This window comes from Blennius ocellaris (assembly GCF_963422515.1).
Source record: "Blennius ocellaris genome assembly, chromosome: 6".
Classification (NCBI taxonomy): domain Eukaryota; kingdom Metazoa; phylum Chordata; class Actinopteri; order Blenniiformes; family Blenniidae; genus Blennius; species Blennius ocellaris.
In genome coordinates this window covers 15,360,026-15,379,375 of record NC_137655.1, presented here as the reverse complement: position 1 = coordinate 15,379,375, position 19,350 = coordinate 15,360,026, and the positions used below count along the sequence as shown (strand labels likewise).

Below are 19,350 nucleotides of genomic sequence, written 5' to 3'. Positions count from 1 at the left end.
CCGCTGGCTGTTTTTCCAAACTAGTCTAAAATTTAATTAACAGCAGTACTATTTACCTTCACACTTTTCATACACGGTTACCAAAAGCAGTGAAAGCATGTGTTTATAAGTGACACCAAGCTTGATTTTCACTCTCCACTTTCAAGCATGAAACTCACCAGGTGGAACGTTTGGTATGCGTCCTTTTCGCAGGGGTGAAACGCAGGGGTGTAGCCATGTCTTAATGCCCTTTGTTTACATAATAACGTAAGTAAAACAGTTGAAACATTAGGAAAAGCATTTTTATCATTATTCAAGAATCTAATTTTAATGCATATCAAGCAAAACCTCACATCATTGTAGTTTGTTATAGACTCGCACTCGCCACTCACCCCCGGACGTTGACATAAATGGTTCGCCCCGCCGTGGCGGCGCCTGTACTGGTAGCGTTGACTGCAAATCAATGAAGGCGGTCATACAAACAGGGCCGGTGGATCGAAGTTGGGACGTTTTACGGAAGGTGTATCTTTTTTAAAGGATAGTGGGATAACAAGGACATGTACTTGGCGAATATGCGCAGGAACACGCTTTGTTGTGCTTTAGCGGAGTAAAGAGGACGCCTATGTCAACCAGTTGTCCACTCAGACGCGGAGTTTTCCTGTAACAGCGATAGAATTTTTTTTGGGCTCGCAGAGAACTGACCCTCCTCTCCACAGTGAGGATGATCTTTGCAAATAGTGGAAACCCACTGAGGACGCCGTATCGCAAACAGGTAAATGTTTACCAAAGCTCCCTGTTATGTTCTCGAGTCATGTCATCTTTCTGTCGTTAAATAGCTTAACGTGAGCGGAGAGAAGTTGTTGTTGTTGTGTAAAAGTTGATGTGCTCATGTTTGCAGTGTAATCTCCAAATATAGGCCACTTTTTCAGCCGGTCACTACCTCTTGCGAGGGCTGTGGTCCTCGTCGACCACTGCGAGGCCCAGGACACCAGTACATTCGCCCGATAAACAAAAAAAACTGGATAAAACACTCTCTCTTACAACACTCTGTAAGAGCCCGAGATATATTTGATAGATTTTAAATTGTGAAGTGCACACAATCTTGCTATTGCCCTCGTTTGTAGAGACAACCAAACGCATCCACATTCTACATATTGACTCCTCCAGAGCAGCAGATATTAAATGCTTCCTAATTGAAAATCTAACTTCAAAATATAATAAATCATTTGTTTATTAGGACTATTTACTGGTTGCATCCAAAGCCACCCACTGTGTTGTCTGGCTTTGTTAATCACATTTCTCGTACATTAAAAAAAAAAAAATGAAATCAAACGTTTGCCTGATAGATCCACTTTGTTCCAATGACATACAGTTCTTTACAACTCCCCTGAAGTCGTCCCCCCCCCCCCCCTTGAGATTTGAATGAACATATTTACTCTGTGGTGGTCATGCTGTTATCCTGTGGCTAAAGCTCCATGGGCGAGGCCTGTTACTGGAAACCCTGTGTATATTTCCAGCGAGGATATGACAGGGTCTGCTGGTCTGGAGCTGGCTGATAAGATGCCGTCCTCTCCCCATCTCACAAGCCTATATCTGACCGCTCAAGCACCTCAAAACAAAGTTGATCATATATAATGCACATTCAGGGTTTGTGTTTGTGTTGTCTAAGTTAAAAGTATATGTGTTTGTCATGTCATGGTATATATAGAACCCGGAATTCCTACTTGTACCCTAGATGCAATTAATTGCTGTCTACCTGCCATTTGGTAAATTAGTAAAACGCTGTCATGGTCAATGGAAAATTACATGTTTTACAAATGTGTAGAGTTCCATGTGATCAGTTTCAATTTATTGTCTTGATGCAATTATATACTGTACCCAATATCAGTTTGATATCTTCAAACTTTCTGATCAACAGAAGCAGATTCATCATTCCGCACTGGTACAGATGAATAGAAATAGTGAAATAACTGACTGGGCGGATAGTTTATATCTGTGGAAAATCTACAGAACAGCCGAGGAAAAAATATATTATCCTTTGAATAAAACCATGAGATGTCCTATTTATGTGAAAGAATATGAAGCAATGCTATTGAGACTGGTTCAGTATGACCCACACCACTTGTGATTATTATTCCTGCACATCATTATGATGTGACATTTGGTATTTATTAGTAAGGTTCCATTTTTACAACCTCCAACCTTGGCAGTAATACAAAATAGCCATTTAGGCCACTATTCAAATTCAAGACTTGCTCACCTTTTACAATCTGGAACCATTTTGCGTGGCCACAATACCACATTTGTTTTGTTATTAAACGGTGATGCTGGTCATGCTTTAAATGGCAGGTGACTGGAGGTTTTGTTGGAGGAACTGAAGGACTTCTGCCACCGGTTTTGAAAACTGGAGGCTAAACTCATTTCATGGTGGAGGCATGTGAGGTGGTTAACCAGTCAGTCACAACAGAAGATCCTCCAGACTGACATCCAGACTTCTGTTGCTCAATCTTGTCACTGCTTCATGCTTGGGATTCCTTCGCCTTCCTCTCAGCTTGTGATTCCTCAGAGAGATAGAGTGGGGAGAGGTGGGGAGGGCGGGGGTTCAGCTGCATAATCAGTGTCAGATAGTCAGGAAAAAGACAAAAGTCTGTCAGACCAAGACATCTGGGTCTTGTCAATGTTCAGTTGCTCAACAACTAGAAATGTGTTCTTTTAACCCCTCGCTCTCAGCTGGACATGTTGCACAGCTACTAAATGCAGCAATAAGAATTTTAAAACGATACAGCCAAACTTAAAGCAACTTGCATACAATTTAAATGACTAAATCTACTTGTGAATGAGGGCATTAAGGTCAGGAAGTGTAACACTACACCAGAGAGGACAGCAATAGCTTTGCCAACACCCTGAGGCATTGTAGCATCACTGTGACACTGATGTCAAAGCCGGAGGTCCCTGTAGACTGATTGTGCTGACTGTGGAAGTGGAGATTGGTCTGCACATATGGATCACTGCTCAGCAAGGCATTAATCCCCACAATGGACAGATACACGCATGATACCATGACGACGTCCTCTCCAGTATCCACACCGAAAATCACGTTTTTCCCTTGTGCATGATTGCGCAGCATACGAGCGATTTCAAGAAAGTTCTGGCTTTGAGGGATGCTGTTATTGGTGCAACACATGTATCTCGAAAGGATAACGTGCAATGAAATTGACTTCAAACGACTGTGTCTCTGCCCATTTCAGCCACCTGTTGTCCCATCGTCACACCCGATGGCGCCACCCAGTCCGAGCACCAACAACAGCAGCAGCAGCAGCAGCACTGCAGGCTGGGACCAGCTCAGCAAAACAAACCTCTACATCCGAGGCCTGTCCCCGTCAACCACAGACCATGACCTGGTCAAGCTCTGTCAGCCGTGAGTGTTATCCGCTATTGATTGGTTATCGATTGATTTCAGCCTCCCTAGTTCAGTTTCAATTTGCGCTGGCTGTCACGTATTAGCAGTTATTGGCAAGAACTCAGAACAAGTAGTGAACAAGTGCAGCTTTACATGTGAATTTGCCATTTTGGAAATACAAGGATTCATTTGGTTGATTTTGGAATGGTAGTAAATACGGAAGCAATGTCACTAAAATATTAAATTCAAAAATATATACTTTGAGGGTGTTTTTATCTTCACTTAAGGAGTGTGTGTGTATTTATTTAATTGTGAATGGTTGCAGTTCAGAACTCCAATTTCTTTGAAGCCGAAATGGTTATTTTTCTGCATGTTTGGTTGGAAATTATAGCGATTTTAAATGTGCTTGCTTAAGTCATTCGTCAATGAAGGGACAACATGAGCTTTAGTTTCTGGTGCATTCAGTTTCTCCTAAGATCGGATTAATCGCCTCCAAAGTGGCTTTAGTTCATGATACGCACATGTTCATGCAGGAGAAATTGATGCTACAGGAAGGTTACGGTTGAGAGTAAAACTATGCATCAGCTGACTCATTTGATATCAGGGAAAGAAGGGTGGTAAGTTCATGCACTTTCACCCAGTTTAGCAGCTCTGATAATCCGTAGCAGATTGGTCTGCACGGTGTTTTGTGGCTTGTATCGGTGTCATTATGTGTCACAAATAGTAAACTACTTCAGCTTTCTACACATTATTTACATACAGATTAAATTCACTGCCCCTGCGATAAAATATATTGTGAACAAAAGATATGGTTCAGATGAATATCTCAAGCAGGATGTTTAGAAAGGAAGTATACATTTCTCTTGTCCTTGTATTTTATATAACTGTTGTTGCATTTATCTAATATCTTAATTTGTAAATGAGGGTTTGATACCTTCTAACCTTGAAACTGTTTCATTATTATAAGGCGTTCTCCAGCAATTTCCTGTAATTAGCATGTTACTTCAACAGCTCTGGTATATGTTTTCGCAACAATATGAACAAAACCAGTTTTAAATGTCATAATGTCTGTTTTATAAGGAAGTGGTTTGCTATACCAAGAAAAATAGAAAATTGGTTATCGATTAACATTATGTGAAGATTATTCCTATACTTGAATGGTAAATGGTAAAATTGTGCCTTTATAAGATAGACTAATAGTTTTTTACTGGACAGGGTCATCACCCAGTGACCCATATTCTCTACTGAAAGTCCTTGTATAACCGCTGATATAGTATTTTTTGTTTTGTTTTGTTTTTTTGTTTTTTTTTGCTGAAGAAAAAGGGACTATTTGAGACGTGTGATTAGAGCTTTGCACACGTCGAGGGGTTTTTAGCGCCACATGGAAACCACTTCCTGTTTCTCATTTTTCTGCAATGATGTCATGAAGCATTGCTCAAGAGTGTGTGTGTGTGTGTGTGTGTGTGTGTGTGTGTGTGTGTGTGTGTGTGTGTGTGTGTGTGTGTGTGTGTGTGTGTGTGTGTGTGTGTGTGTGGGTGTGTGGGTGTGTGGGTGTGTGGGTGGGTGCGCGGGCGGTATGAAACGAACTAACAATGTCTCGTCTTTCTGCTCCTTTTATTTTAGGTATGGCAAAATAGTTTCAACAAAAGCTATCCTGGACAAAGCTACAAATAAATGTAAAGGTGGGTGAAACGTTTCTGTTTGTATCAGCATTTTTATCCCCTTCCAGAGAGCAAATGGAAGTAAAGACCTACGTTTTCTCCAAATTTCCTCCCAAATGGCCGACATCCTGTGTGTGACTCCTATCAAAACAGTCGGTCCTTCAGCGCACTGTGTGCTTTTCAGATGATCCATGCAGCTCAGGAAACAGACAGCGTGGCTACTTAATGTTGCCTCCCAGCTTGTGTTATTTTAGGCCACAGCCCTTGTCTGCTGCTGTTACTGCCGTGCATGACTCCTGGGAAGAATCGGCCATCTGGGTTGGTTCGAGTGGACTTCCTACCTGACTTACTAATTCTATATAGTGGCGATGAGACTAAGAGATTGCTCTGTCACTCTCCTCTGGATTATACAGATGCTGCTTAATCAAACACGCCCCGTGTAAGGCGACACTGTTTAACACATTAGAGGAATTTAAAATCGAATTCAGCAATGGCTTTTACCTTAACTTCTTGTTCATTAAAGATACAAAATTGTCTTTATTTGTCTAAAAGACACTGTTTTAAAATAACTTTCAGTCAAAACTAAGGTAGCAATGTTCAGTTTTATTTATCATAAAACATATCTCTACGTTTTCATAAACGGAAAAAAAAAATGTAGACTCAAATTTGTGATTCAACAAACCTTCAAAAAATATTAAAATCTGCTTTAACCATCCTTACTTGAAATATGAATTCCACTTGATTGTTAATAGGAATCCTGCCCCGGCAGTATTGTACACCTGAAAAGAACCAGAGCTGCTAGTAGGGCACAAAAAGTTGCAGATGCACTTGTGAAACCAGTCTTCAGGTAAATAAACCTAAACAGAGCAGGATTTCCTGACGATAGAAATCACTGTTATGACACATTTTGGGTTTAATTAATTGAAATGCACAATACATTTCCCATTATAATATGTTCATTAGTAGATGACAGACTAATTGCAATAAATTAGAATCACATGTGGTTAAAAGTACTCTCTTCATTCTAGTTCTGTAGTCCAAATAGTTATTGGTTTTAGAAATAAGTTTGCAGGCGACAATGACAGGAGCCCAGTGAATGTAGCCTGTGAGCTACATTTTTCCATGTCTGCTGCAACTCATAGAGTTATTATCCATCCAGTTTTCCAATTCCCAAACTGTTTAATCCAACTGCTGGGGCTGAATATGGGTGTAGGCTGTGTCCGCACCCTGTTGGACAGGTCACCAGTCCATTCCCGCGAAAAGCAAATTCGCCCCGACAATTATTGCTAATGAGGAAAACATTGATATGATTAACAAAAAGAGAAAATCGATTATTATTCTACAACTTGTGTGACGTCTGACAATTTGCATAAAGCGTTTATTAACGGTGACATTCGTTCCTCAGCGGAGAGAGTCGGGACATTTTCACCATACTTCATTTTGAATAGGCTAAATATAGCAAGTCCAGTAGAGGCTAAAGACTATAGGTGCACCCTGTTTGCGCCCCCCCGGACAAAGAGCTGACCCAGGCCACTGGCGTCTGCATCAGCACATTTTGCCTCCACGCACGCACGCACACACGCACGTGCACACACAAAAGAACTTGAGCACTTTAACACAGACTGATACACGCTGCATCAAGGTGAAATCATACCACAATAAAAACACATCATCGTCATATACAAACCGATGCACACAGCTCGTAGCTCTTCATCACAGAGAGCAGCACACGCAAACCAGTATTCTGACCACGAGCGGTTTTGCATGTCGGATTTTATTCCAACTGTGCTGCTTGTCTCCTCAGGATATGGCTTTGTGGACTTCGACAGCCCCGCTGCAGCGCAGAAGGCTGTGGCCGCCCTGAAGACGACGGGTGTTCAAGCTCAGATGGCAAAGGTGAGGATTGATTACACTTTAATCCCGATATCACATCTAAACAAGTCACCCTGTAACACTGTTGTCCTCCATCTGGCTGGTCGGGCAACCTAAACCTAATCCTGGTGGTATTAAATAGCAAGCCTGGAATCCCTGACTGCAGGCCACATGCTGAGTAGTACTCGGCAGTACTTGACACACGGAGTTATGAAGGAAACCTGCGGGGGAAAAAAACTGTTTGTATGTGGAAATGTGCTTCATTTTTTCTCGTCTGTGTTGCGCTCAAAATTTGCGGACACATTTACATCTCAAATGTGACTTGTGCGTCGGTATGCCGCCGTGATCTCTGTTTGCTCGCCAATGAAACAAGTTTTTACAAGGCGTGGCTCTTTCAACCTTATTATTGACGATTCTGAAATGAACAGGATAATGATATAATGAGGGGGTAGTGTGTTCGAGGCTGACTGTATTCTGCCGGGTTAGGGTCACATAATAAATATGAATTGTCCTTTTTCAGAGGGTTAAACAGAGACTTGGGGTGTTGTAGTGTATTTAGCTTGATGGCAGAGCTGATGTTCATCTGTCATCTCAGACAATCCCAGTGAGCCTTTGACAACCTGTAACAACAAAGATGTTTGCCATATCAACAAAAAGCTCCACCCTCACCCGCTGCACCCTTTCGCTTGTGCTCCGTCTTTCCTGCTTCCGTGTAAATCACCCATCTCATTTTCGTTTTCATTTTGTTATCTTGGTGAAGTCTAACTCTTATTTGTGCAGTTAATGGTTTCACGTTGGTGTGTAAAGGTGCTATTAAAGCCTCGCCTCTGAGTTTATATCAGGTTTTTCTCCTTTGTTAAGGTTTATGAAAGCCTGTAAAAAAAACCTGTCATCATACAGATATGGGATTAATGACAACCTCTATGGATTCAGAAGAATTCAATAATATTAACATTTCACAATAGGTGAGAAAAAGCATCAAACTAATACTTAGAGACATTGGCGACATCCTGCGCTGAAACCAGCAATCAGATGACACACGGTTTGTTCCACTCCTCACAGGCTTTTTCTAATAAACGCAACTGCAAAGCCTTTGTCCGCCTGTTGTGAACGTGGCTGTTCCAACATATAGCTGCATCTAAAGCAGCACTGTGAACATAGTGAATAACATGGTCTCACAAGTATGTGAAAGGCCAGCGGTCTAATTGTTAGGCTGCATTCTTGTTGTCTCTCAACTTGTTCGTCATATAATGACGTCAAATCTTTTGAAAAACCGGGTGGTGGTGTTTCGACATCAGACTGTGTGTGATGTGGCCGTCGCCCGTAAGGGACCTAACATTTATGTACAGGGAAGAAACGTTTTGTATAGAAATAAATGAAGGATCTGGATGTTTTCCAGCATTTTACTTCAAATCAGCAACTTGTAGTTTCACTGCAGTGCTCGTGTTGCAATTGATGCCGCTTCTTTTTATGGTGCGTTGTTAGTAGATGTCGCTCATAGAAGCAGCCACACTGTGGTGTTGAGAGGCAAGGTTTAAAGTATTTCTGTCAAGACTATTCTCAACCTGCTTGTTGTCAGTCCACGAGTCTGTCTTACTCTCCAACATAATCAAATATCAACATAAAATGTCCTAACTATTGCTTGTCTTCAGTTTCAGACAGCCAAAACCACACTGTGCATATAGCTGATTCCTTCATGACTTTGCAAGTCAGAAAACAACACGTACACCTCCAGGAAAACTGTTCTTGCATTTGTTCTCTCAGAATGGATAATAAAAAAAAAAAAATCTAATCATTCACACAAAAGCCTTTACTTCAACGCTCTGGCAGAGTTGTGTTCACCGGTCGTTCGAGTGCTTGGACAGAAATAGCTGAAAAGCGCTATAAAAACATCTAAATACGACATAGTTATATGTCACACTATACAAGCAATTGCACTCAAAGAGGATGGATTGTAATGAGTGGCTTTCTGCTGCACTTCCTGAGGACATATCTATCAAACTCAGGCATGTTGGAGCAGGGAGACGCCTAAAACCTGCAGGACCGCGGCACCGCCTGGGCCAGGATTCCACATCTCGGTTCTCATTGGAAGAAAGATTTCTCAGCTCAAAATCATTGCACATGTGCTTTACTGTAATATCTTTGATATTTGTTGTATTTTTCCAATACTTTGCTTAAACCTTTCAGTTGGTCAGATTGCAGTTATTAGATATTGTCAGTCTTGAAAAGGAGGCGTGTTTGTGGCTGATTTCACCAATGAAACATTCTGTCATTCATCGCACCCTGAGCATTTCAATGACTGAGTCACAAGTCGGCTTTGTGCCCTCGGGTAAAACTAAGACCTGGCTGAAAGTATGATCAAGAAATGGTGAATAATTTAAGACGTAGTCTTATTAAGAATTAATCAGTTTCCTCACTGTTGTTTGATGAAGCACACGACAGGATAAATGCTCAGCTCTGCCACTAAAGACCTAAAAGAAGTTGCATTTTAATGTTTGAATGAGCAAATGAATACGCCCATAGAATTAAAGCAAAACATCCTCATCTATAGGCCATCACACTATATCTTCAAATCATTTTGTGTTTTCCTATTCAGCGTGAACAATGGGTTTGTTGATGACTTGGCTACAAGAGTTTTTTTTTAGTCCTCCTAATTGTGAAACGTCGGATTTTCTGTCATTACATTCCTGTTTGCGCTCCAACCTGTTCCTGTTGCTGACTCTGAACAACACCTCACTGATGAATATTAATGATGGGAGGCCACCCTCCAGGGACTCGCAGGGTCGTCTTGTGTTTCTGCTGATGCTATTAAAACAGGGCAAGAAATCAGCTCATGAGGCCAGTAAGCCACCAGAGGCTGTATGTAAATATCTTCTTATAACTGCTCTTAGCAACCATTTAATACCTGAAATCCCCAACAGAGGCACACAGAAGAAACCAGCGATTAGCGCAGTTGTGATAACCCCATTACACTGTTTTAGGGTATTCAATGCTTCGCCTTTTACAGGAATAGTGCTCGTTCACCCAGTCCCATACATTACTAATGGCTAAATAACCAATATCGGGTGTGGTTTCAATATTACTACTAATGTGCTGACGTGTCTTCCTCTTTTTTCATCGTACAGCAACAAGAACAAGATCCGACGAACCTTTACATCTCCAACTTGCCTCTGTCGATGAATGAGCAGGAACTGGAGAACATGCTGAAGCATTTTGGCCAGGTTGTGTCCACGCGCATCCTGAGGGACTCCTGCGGAGTCAGCAGAGGAGTGGGCTTTGCAAGGTTGGTATCCCCTGCCATTTTTAGTGGAATCAAACTAGTGTTGAGAAACGGCGTTAATCTAGGAGCAATCGCCATTTAAAAAAAACCAAAACATGGCTACTGCAATAATGTGGAGTGACACGAAGGACCGCTTGCTACAAAACTACAAAATGCAAGTTGCACAATTCACCTTTACTGACAGTTAATAGTCAAGTCTTATTTCTGATACATTTCTGTCGTTTTACTATTTAAAAGTCAATGAATCCATCTCTGAATATTTTGCAAATGTCTCTCTTGACAAACTTGTGGAGATAAGTTTAGAAAGGACTCCTTTGGGGACTTTTTGAAGAAGCCGGTAATTCACATAATAAGTCAAAATGTTTGTACTGATCACTGTTTTTAGAGCAGGCCCTGCAGGTTGCTCACAAGGTCCCTGCAGGCTGTCAAGTGCACACAAGCATCTCTTTGGCAGCCAAATATAGCTATAATTGAATTAAGTGAAGTATATCCTCCAGTAGTGGTTGTCAGCCCTGCCTTTTTGCTTTGTTTGCTAAAAAAAAAAAAAACGGCAAAGAGGAACATCTTTGCAACAGGTAACGGGAAGATCACGGTTTGTTGAGAAAAAAAAAACAGGAATAACATCACAAATAGCAAAATCCCTTTCTTAATAATGGAGTAAAGAAACTTGCAGTTGGTAATGGAACTAATTTATATGCATAATTGCTGTAATACAATACTGCTGCATGACTAATCTTTTTCCATCCATCGGTCAATCATCTATACCACTTAATCGTGTTCAGAGTTGTGGGACGCTGGAGCCAATCCTAGCAGGATACACCCGGAACCGGTCGCTAGTCCATCACAGGGCAAACGTAGAGAGACAAGATATTCACATCTCGGGGGCAATTTATGGTCATCGTTTAACTTCACGTGCATCCCATGCACGCTAGTGGCTTATATACAATTACCAAAAGAACAGTGACATTTTAAGAGCTTTTTTTCAAGATGCATATCAAACAGTTTAATGAAGATTCAGGGGGCAGAAACTGTTTTTTTCCCCTTGTCACATGAAAACCTCCTTAAGTTTTGACACTGAATTATTATTGCTGCATGTGTCTGATTTTAAGATGGTGTTTTGTTTGGGGGGGGGGGGGGGGGGGTTTGTGTGGAAATAAGTCTCACAAAGAGTAGTTATCTCATATTTAGTTCCTGGTGTTACGCAGAACTCTGCACAAGAGCTTCAGAAACAAAACTAACTTGCTGGAAGCGCGACGGTCCAAACGACTGCGCCTCATTCGAAAGATTGATGGCACCCTTGATGAGCATACCAAGAGGATGGGAAGGCTTTAAATGCTGCATCACCGAATGCTTTGGATGTCGGCGAGCATGAAGTGGTTTGGGAGGAGCGGGCGGAACAGGAGCATGAGAGCAACAATAGCTAGAACGAAACTAGCCGGGCAGGAAATCTGTGGGGGTAAACACATGAGGACACGGTAGACGTAGTTATTAGACTAACATCCCAGATGTTCACCAGAGTCGCACTGCTCAGCATGTGCATGCCCGTGTGCTCATGTCCTGTTCCTGATATATGAAAGTGTTAACAACAGCTGTTTAATTCCAAGTGTTTTATCCTACAACATGTTATCCTAGTTAAGAAGGGTCAGATCATTAGCATGCATCAAGCAGACAAAACGTCTAAGGGGATTTCAGAAACGACTAAAATTGGGTTAAGAACTGTCCAACGCATTATTAAAAGCCGAAGGGATAGTGGAGAAACATCATCATCGTCATCATCACGTTTGGTGAAACGGGTCAAATAGCAGAAAAAAACAACAATAGAACCCTGGGTGTGTTTTAATACTGAAAGCAAAAGCATTTCCACACACAATGCAAAGAGAACTGGGCGGAAAACATTTTTCTGACAACCGCAGTGAACGCGTGTCGTGATCAAAGCTAAAGATGGTCCAACATAATATTAAAATGCGACCCTTTTTTTGTTGTTGAGGTCCTAGTCTAAAGATAATACTAAAGAGACTGCTTTGTTAATGATCAGACAGAGATTCTTGTGTATGGACAAATGCAACTCTTTACAAAGAAAATATTTCAACACTGATTGGGCGGTTTAATTATAGTAACAATGATCACTTCCGCCAGCTGTACTTGCCTAACCTGACCTTTGACAGACGTACCTGACAGACACATCCAGAGTTAAGATGCACAAAACGAAAATATCAATGCATCATAGGAATGTTTGTACCAAGGAGTGCTCTGAAAGACGTGCCCAGCCAGAATGATTAGGCATTTTCAATTGTCTTTATTCATCTTTTAATGATTCAACCACCTCCACCTTTCTATAAAGTAAAGTACGCATGTTGCCACAACAAACAACCAACGCTGTGCTTTGTGTGTCCTGTATGACTTCAGGATGGAGTCTACTGAAAAATGTGACGCAGTTATTTCCCACTTCAACGGGAAGTTCATTAAGACACCTGCAGGCACCCCAGGTAAGAGCACAAGCTACATGCCCATTTGCGTAATGCAACGACGAATCCCAGTGTGATCAGTCTTTCTGCAGCACTATATTAAAACAATGCTCGTGAAAGAAACACTGCTGGCCGTGGTGGGCGGGGTCGTACAAGCGTGACGACTTCACATGATGACTCATGCCTCGAACAGGAGTCAGAGCGTCTGCTGGTAAAGAGCTCACAAACTCTAAGCCCCGAGTGGCAGAGCACAAAGACGAGCGAGAGCGAGGGCTCCTCTTGGTGTCTCCTACTCCTCTAAGCTTTTTAATTGGATTATTAGACTGAAATAGTCTCTGCCGGCCTTGCCCTGTTTAGAAAGGGGAGGGGATTACAGCCTCCACAGCTGCCAAATTAGATGTCTGCATTTCCAGGCAGCCGAGGAAACGTGTACTCCCATGCTTCAGGGAGTGAATGACGGCATGGCGAGCAATGATAGACAAATATGTGTGTGTGTGTGACAGTGTTTGTTCAAGATGAGCCCTTTTGTTTTATGGCCCTTTTCTTTTCCTCCAGCGCCGTCCGAACCATTACTCTGTAAGTTTGCTGATGGCGGACAAAAGAAGAGACAGAGTCAGAATAAATTCAGCCAAAATGGCCGTTCCTGGGCGAGAGACAGTGACTCCAGACTGGTAAGTGATACTCAGGATGCAATATGAGAGCGACAGCAACGAACGCCCACCAATCAATGAACACGCAGCAGTCTAAATGAACCAACCTCAGGCCTGCAGGAGTGTGGCTCTCTTCGGAGTTTGATGTTCCACTGGCACTTGAGTAAAAAAATGTGTAGTGTAATAGCAACGATTTCAATAATTTTACATTTGCATTATGTGACACCATCTACTCTACTTGCATGTCTTCTCTGCTGTTGCTCAGCTCATTTTCAGTTAAAGTTCTAATATAGTCAGACATATTGCAAATACTTCGTGCTTAGCTTGTTTTGCAAGAATTAACTACAATTGCCATTACAACTGCTTGGAGGCATGTTTGCGTAGGGTGTATTCAACAGGTAGTGTGTGTGTGTGTGTGTGTGTGTGTGTGTGTGTGTGTGTGTGTGTGTGTGTGTGTGTGTGTGTGTGTGTGTGTGTGTGTGTGTGTGTGTGTGTGTGTGTGTGTGTGTGTGTGTGTGTGTGTGTGTGTGTGTGTGTTTAATATAGACTGCAGTGTGGCCCCACCCCCGTCACTCAACCAAATCTGAAAATGTAAAATATAAACAGAAAATAGACTGCTATTTTCTGCCTTTTTTTTTTGTCCTTTACAAAATGATATAAATATAAGCTGTAGATTTGATCTTTGCCAGCAGGATTTGTCTTAATATTCATAATGCCTTGACTGTTTAAGGCTATCTTGTATAGCCCAAACTGCTCATCGATACTCCCCCCCCCGGGACCTCTGCAGTCCAAGCAATCAGTCACAAAAAGATAATCATCAGCATGGTCACACATCTGCAACCTCCAGTCACAACACACGCTAATATTGAAGCATTGACTCAGTTTATATTTTTGACAAATCTCGCTAATCTAATCGAACTGTGCAATCTGAATCAATTCAAAATATAGAATTGTAGTCATTCAAACGTGGAGATGGTTTTGAGTTTTTGAGTATTTTTTTTTAGAAAATGTTTGCTCAGGATTGCTGCAATATGTATTTTAAGCTTTTATTTTTCCCTAAATTAACTACCTTATCAAAGTGCTGGACTAAAAACTTGCGTATAACTCATATATGTGTTTATGACATTCATCTCACCTGTGTAACAAATCCAGCTTTCAGCTTCACACAGCAGACGATGACTTTCTATCAATTTCTATCTTTTCAGGCTGGAATGACACTCACATATGACCCCAGTGCAGCCGCTATGCAAAATGGGTAATTCACGTTTTGCACGAAGCTTGCACTGTCGTGCTAACCACATTTTTCTTCGCACCTCATTAAAAAAACGGATCCTGCGTCTGTGTTGACAGGTTTTTTCCCCCAGCGTACAGTATTTCAAACAGGATGATCGCCCAAACGTCCATGTCTCCATACATGTCTCCAGTTTCAACATATCAGGTTTGAATCTTTCTCTTGCTGGAAAAATGTAGTGGAAAAAATCATGACAGCGATATTTTAGTCTGTAGGTGCATTTAATATATTATAGTTTGAGTTTCCCATAATTTCCAAGGAAATCAGGATATTCCAACATTTTATTTTTAATTTCAGTTTATAAGTCCTCCAGGTTCTACTGAGAGAGAGCTCATCTCAGTTATGGGCATGTCACAGTCCATCATCATGCCTACAGGGAAATAACTATTCTTTTAATGGTATTGTCCTTTTTGGAGATGCACCTGCCACACCCCCAGTATTTGTATAAACTCACTAATACTTAAAATGTTTTACTTTGATATGTAAAAGGGCTTGTAACCACCAATAATGTAATGACTGCCAAAAAAACAAGGTTATCCTTTCTGAATGTAAAGAAGCAACAATGTAATAAATTCCTAAATTATTTTCCACAACTATGATTGAAAGAAGGTGCTGCAGAGTGTGTATCCTCTGTGAATGAATATGATGACTGTCCTATTCACCATGGCTACTGCACAAAACCTGCAAAAATCTTTTGTTTCCTTGAAATCTAGAAATGTAGCCCTATTTATTGGTTAGTTATTACATTTCAAAAGTGTTTATTTTAATGCTACTTCAATTGTGTCATGGGTTATTGACAAACTATTATGATACTGTACATTAAAAAGGCCAGTTATTCCATGTTTGGTAGAGTTTACATTTCCGACCATTAATATTATATTATTTGTTGCTCCACTGCTACTGTGTCTGCATTTTTACTTGATCTCTCCCAGTGGCTGCGTGACTATAGGACTTGTTATTTTCACAGTACCCATGTGTTTAAATAGTATTTTTTGTGGACGTTGCAGGTCCCGAATCCTTCCTGGATGCATCACCAACCCTACATAATGCAGCATCCAGTAAGTGCAGTAACTGATGCGGTCTGTCCTCATCGTCTTACCTTTTTTATCCACCGTGGTTGAAACAGAATTTATGTATTTTTTCCCTCCCCTTCAACAGGCAGCGATAGTATGTGAGAGTAGTAGGTGACGCATAAGGTGACACTGATCCCTGACGATTTACAGTACTAAAGTGTTGGCGTGCAAGATATGAAAACGACTGCTTTGGAGATCCTACACAAAAACTGTGTATTTAATGACAGATGCTAAACATTTCCTAGCAGATGGGTGTACATTGAGAGCGAAGCGTCTTCTCTTAGCGTGGAGACGAGCCAGCGGAGATGAGAAACCGCTTCCTGATCCACTGTGCCGGCCAAGATGCTTCCAGACGACTTGCACAACTTGTCACTCTCACCTTCTGCTGACACGAAGCGTCGCTTGTGTCCCCCCCCCCCCAAGGCCCCGCCCCAACCGAATTCTCCTGCTTTCACGTCTTACAGTTCCTGAATAATTCCGCTTATCTTATAGTTTACCCTTACTTTATGTTCACCGGCTCTCTGCATTCTTCTCACCTGCTGGCTCTGTTCATGCAGGGTACAGTAATATCGCCCTCTATGGACCCTGCTATGTCATTGCAGCCTGCCTCCATGATGACCCCTCTCGCTCAGCAGATGGGCCACCTCTCTCTGGGCAACGCAGGAGCGGTGAGAGATTCAGAAATTACTAAACAAGTTCTACCAATAAGATACATGGAGGTACTTCGTTTAACATGTAACTATAATCTTTTTTTTTTTTCCCCTTCTTTGTCTTTCCCTAGTTTATGGCTGCCAACACAGCTATGCAAGGAGCATATATCGGACAATACGCACACATGCAGACGTCGGCTGTACCTGTGGAGGTACGTACAATAACCTCCTGCTTCAGCAGATGGTCAGAGCCAACGGTGAGGTTTTTCTCACTCTTGTGTTCCAGGAAAACGGCGCTCCGTCACAGGCAGACTCGACCGGCAATCACTCTCCTTACTCCTACCAACAAACCAAGTAGTGCTGAGGTAACATCTGGACAAACAGCAGGAACCATCACGTCTGCACATCCAGTGGACGCGGAGGATCTTCACTGTTTCCCCACAGGCTTTTCGGATTTTTAAGCCAGACTATTTTTTGGTATCAACGTCAGAGAGCTTATCCAAGTTCATTGAATGATTCGAAATATATTTAAAGAAGTTTTATTTTCATACAAGAAAACGTTTATTTTTATTAGGGTTTTCCACATTTTTTTCTTTTTTTCTTTTGAGGATTTATTTGAAAATGTTTTTGTGCTTGCTGTGTGAGTGTTCCTGTGGTGAAGTGTTCCGTGTTGTTTTCTTGTAAAGTGATTTTCTCTATAGTACTTTAGATTGATCTTGCTGTCTGCGTAAAATTTTTGCCTTAATAGTTTTGATACAGTAGTTGTACAGGCCACCGCAGAGGTGCAGAGAGCAAGGACATTTTAAAAGCTATTTCCTGTGGAGTCGGCTACGGGGATTTTTTTTCTCTTTTTCTTTTTTTTCACTTTTATTCTCCAGAAACCAAAAAGACTTTAGAATTTTTCTGAAAAAAAAAAATGACTTGAAATAAATGATTGCACATGCGATCATTTAATTGGATTAAAGATACAGTGAGGAACAGAGGACCTTCCTGTGGATGTGCTGGAAAGATCACATTTTTAACTTTGCCTTTTTAGATACGTTGTGGGTTAAGATGGAATTAAACCCTGGCGGTGACATGGAGAAAATGTATTTTGATTGTCGGTCAAAAAGTTTTGGTTCCTGGGTGGCGTTAATTCTTACTTTGATGGAGTTTGTATTGATCAGTTTTACTTAAAAAAAAACAAAAAAAACTGTATAATAGGAAACATGATTGTTGGGGGGGAGGCAAATCAAAGCCTTATAGAAAAACAGAGATAAATGGTAAAATGTGTATTTTATTGCACCTCACTCATTGATAGGAGACAAACAAACTGGGCACTTTGAATTGCAGTTTACTTCACCAAATATTGTGACAGTTTCCTGAGGAAAATGACATAACTTGTCTCTTAAACCGGGACATGACTGAACATTAGACTGCTGTCCGGACAGTGTGCCTTTTTAATGCGTTGCGTTTTCACTGGTATCAGCACAGACAAGTTTCACAAACCATTTTCATAGGAATGGTTAAATGCAATGTTTGGGTAATTATTGGGGTTAAAATGCAAAATGACAGTGCTTCTATGTGTTTAGCAGAAAGTACGGGATTAGTGCAGATTGGATCGCGGCGTCTTGGACAAAGTGTGCGTTTCGACCTCGCGGTCAGTCAGACCAGTTATCTACCTCAAAGTTTTCTTTCTCCTCTGCATTCGGCCGGGTTAGCAGGTCCAGCCCGTCCTTCCAGACCAAATGCCACACACTCAGGAGCTGGCCACAGGCAGCCGTTTCCTTTCAGGTTGTTTGGGTTTTTTTTTTTATTTTTTATTTCTGATGCATTGTTGTCACCAGTGGAGGGGGGAGGGGCACCATGTTAGTACTGATGTTCACACAATCTGCTTGTTCAGGAGGTTGATCTGAAGCATTTAAGATCAACAATGACATCTAAGCTTGGTGGGTTTTCACTAGATCTGAGTGTTGTTGTTTTGGGTTGTTTTTTTTTTGTTTGTTTGTTTGTTTGTTTTGGGGCTGAACAAAGCATGCTCTAATTGGTTGATAGCCAAATGGGTGCAACACATGGAAAAGGGCGCTGCGATTGTACTCGATCTTGGTGCGTAAAGCATGAGAATGTGGAGTAATACTGTCTTGTGAGGTTTATGCTGCTAGTGGTGTCCGAGCCAAGTGCCATGGTGTCTGGGTCAGGAGTTGAAGAGGTGCATCAACCACAAATTGCTCACATAAACAACCACCGTATCGAACAGTCATTAACTTATAAGAAAAACTTTTTAATTTATAAAGATTTTTTTTTTTTGTACAGATGGCTTGATGAAATAAAGAGATTTTCAGAGTTTTATGAAAGTTTTTTTTTCTTTTCTAACTTGTGCCATAAATGCCAGAAGTAACTGGTATGTACAGTTTAAGGAATTTCTTTTTCTGTATTTTTTTTTTTTTTAATAGGGTTTGTTGAAGCCTTTTTATCGAGTAGGTTCTTGCCCGTGGTTTATTCTGTTCATTTCTTTTGACATTTTTGAATAAAATTTTTAAAAAGCTGTAAATCTTGTCATTTATTTCCAGGAAGAACTGATGAGCTGCACGGGGGAATCTTCACTCCACCTGTTTTAAATGACTGCACCCAGTTGTGACCTTGCAATGTTGAATGATGAAATTATGTAAATATATCAGCATTTCTTGTAGCCTGGAATTTATTAATTTTTTTTAATAACCTACAGTTGATAATGTTAATATGATGGAAGTTTGACATGGATGAAATTCAAAGCCGTCTCACTCTTTCAGGGGATGGTTAATAAGGACGCTGGCCTTATTAAAATGTGCAAAATATGGCTGCCATGACTTCAACGTGACAGCTTGAAGATAATGTCTTCCCTAAATTATTTTGAGTAACAACCCCGACGAGGGGACGTCAAAAGAAACGATATTGATGAATATCATACAGTCATATGTGGCTCTGGTTTTAGCATCCGTGGCTAATAAATGAGGAAAAAGTGGAAGAAGGGGAACATCTGCTTGGTCTCATCATCAATGCAGCAGCTGACG

At 41.2% G+C, this 19,350-nt stretch overlaps 1 protein-coding gene across 1 annotated transcript; it reads left to right on the top strand.

Moving 5' to 3' along the window:
* The first annotated feature begins 461 nt into the window (after nucleotides 1-461).
* Nucleotides 462-18,851, top strand: rbms1b (RNA binding motif, single stranded interacting protein 1b). Its single transcript, XM_080498047.1, has 13 exons — nucleotides 462-751; nucleotides 3,228-3,397; nucleotides 5,003-5,061; nucleotides 6,845-6,936; nucleotides 10,038-10,195; nucleotides 12,599-12,678; nucleotides 13,213-13,328; nucleotides 14,513-14,562; nucleotides 14,658-14,745; nucleotides 15,606-15,656; nucleotides 16,229-16,339; nucleotides 16,453-16,533; nucleotides 16,608-18,851. Exons 1-13 carry the CDS (start codon nucleotides 701-703, stop codon nucleotides 16,677-16,679), a joined length of 1,179 nt encoding a protein of 392 aa, XP_080354173.1. The 5' UTR covers nucleotides 462-700; the 3' UTR covers nucleotides 16,680-18,851.
* The last annotated feature ends 499 nt before the right edge of the window (nucleotides 18,852-19,350 follow it).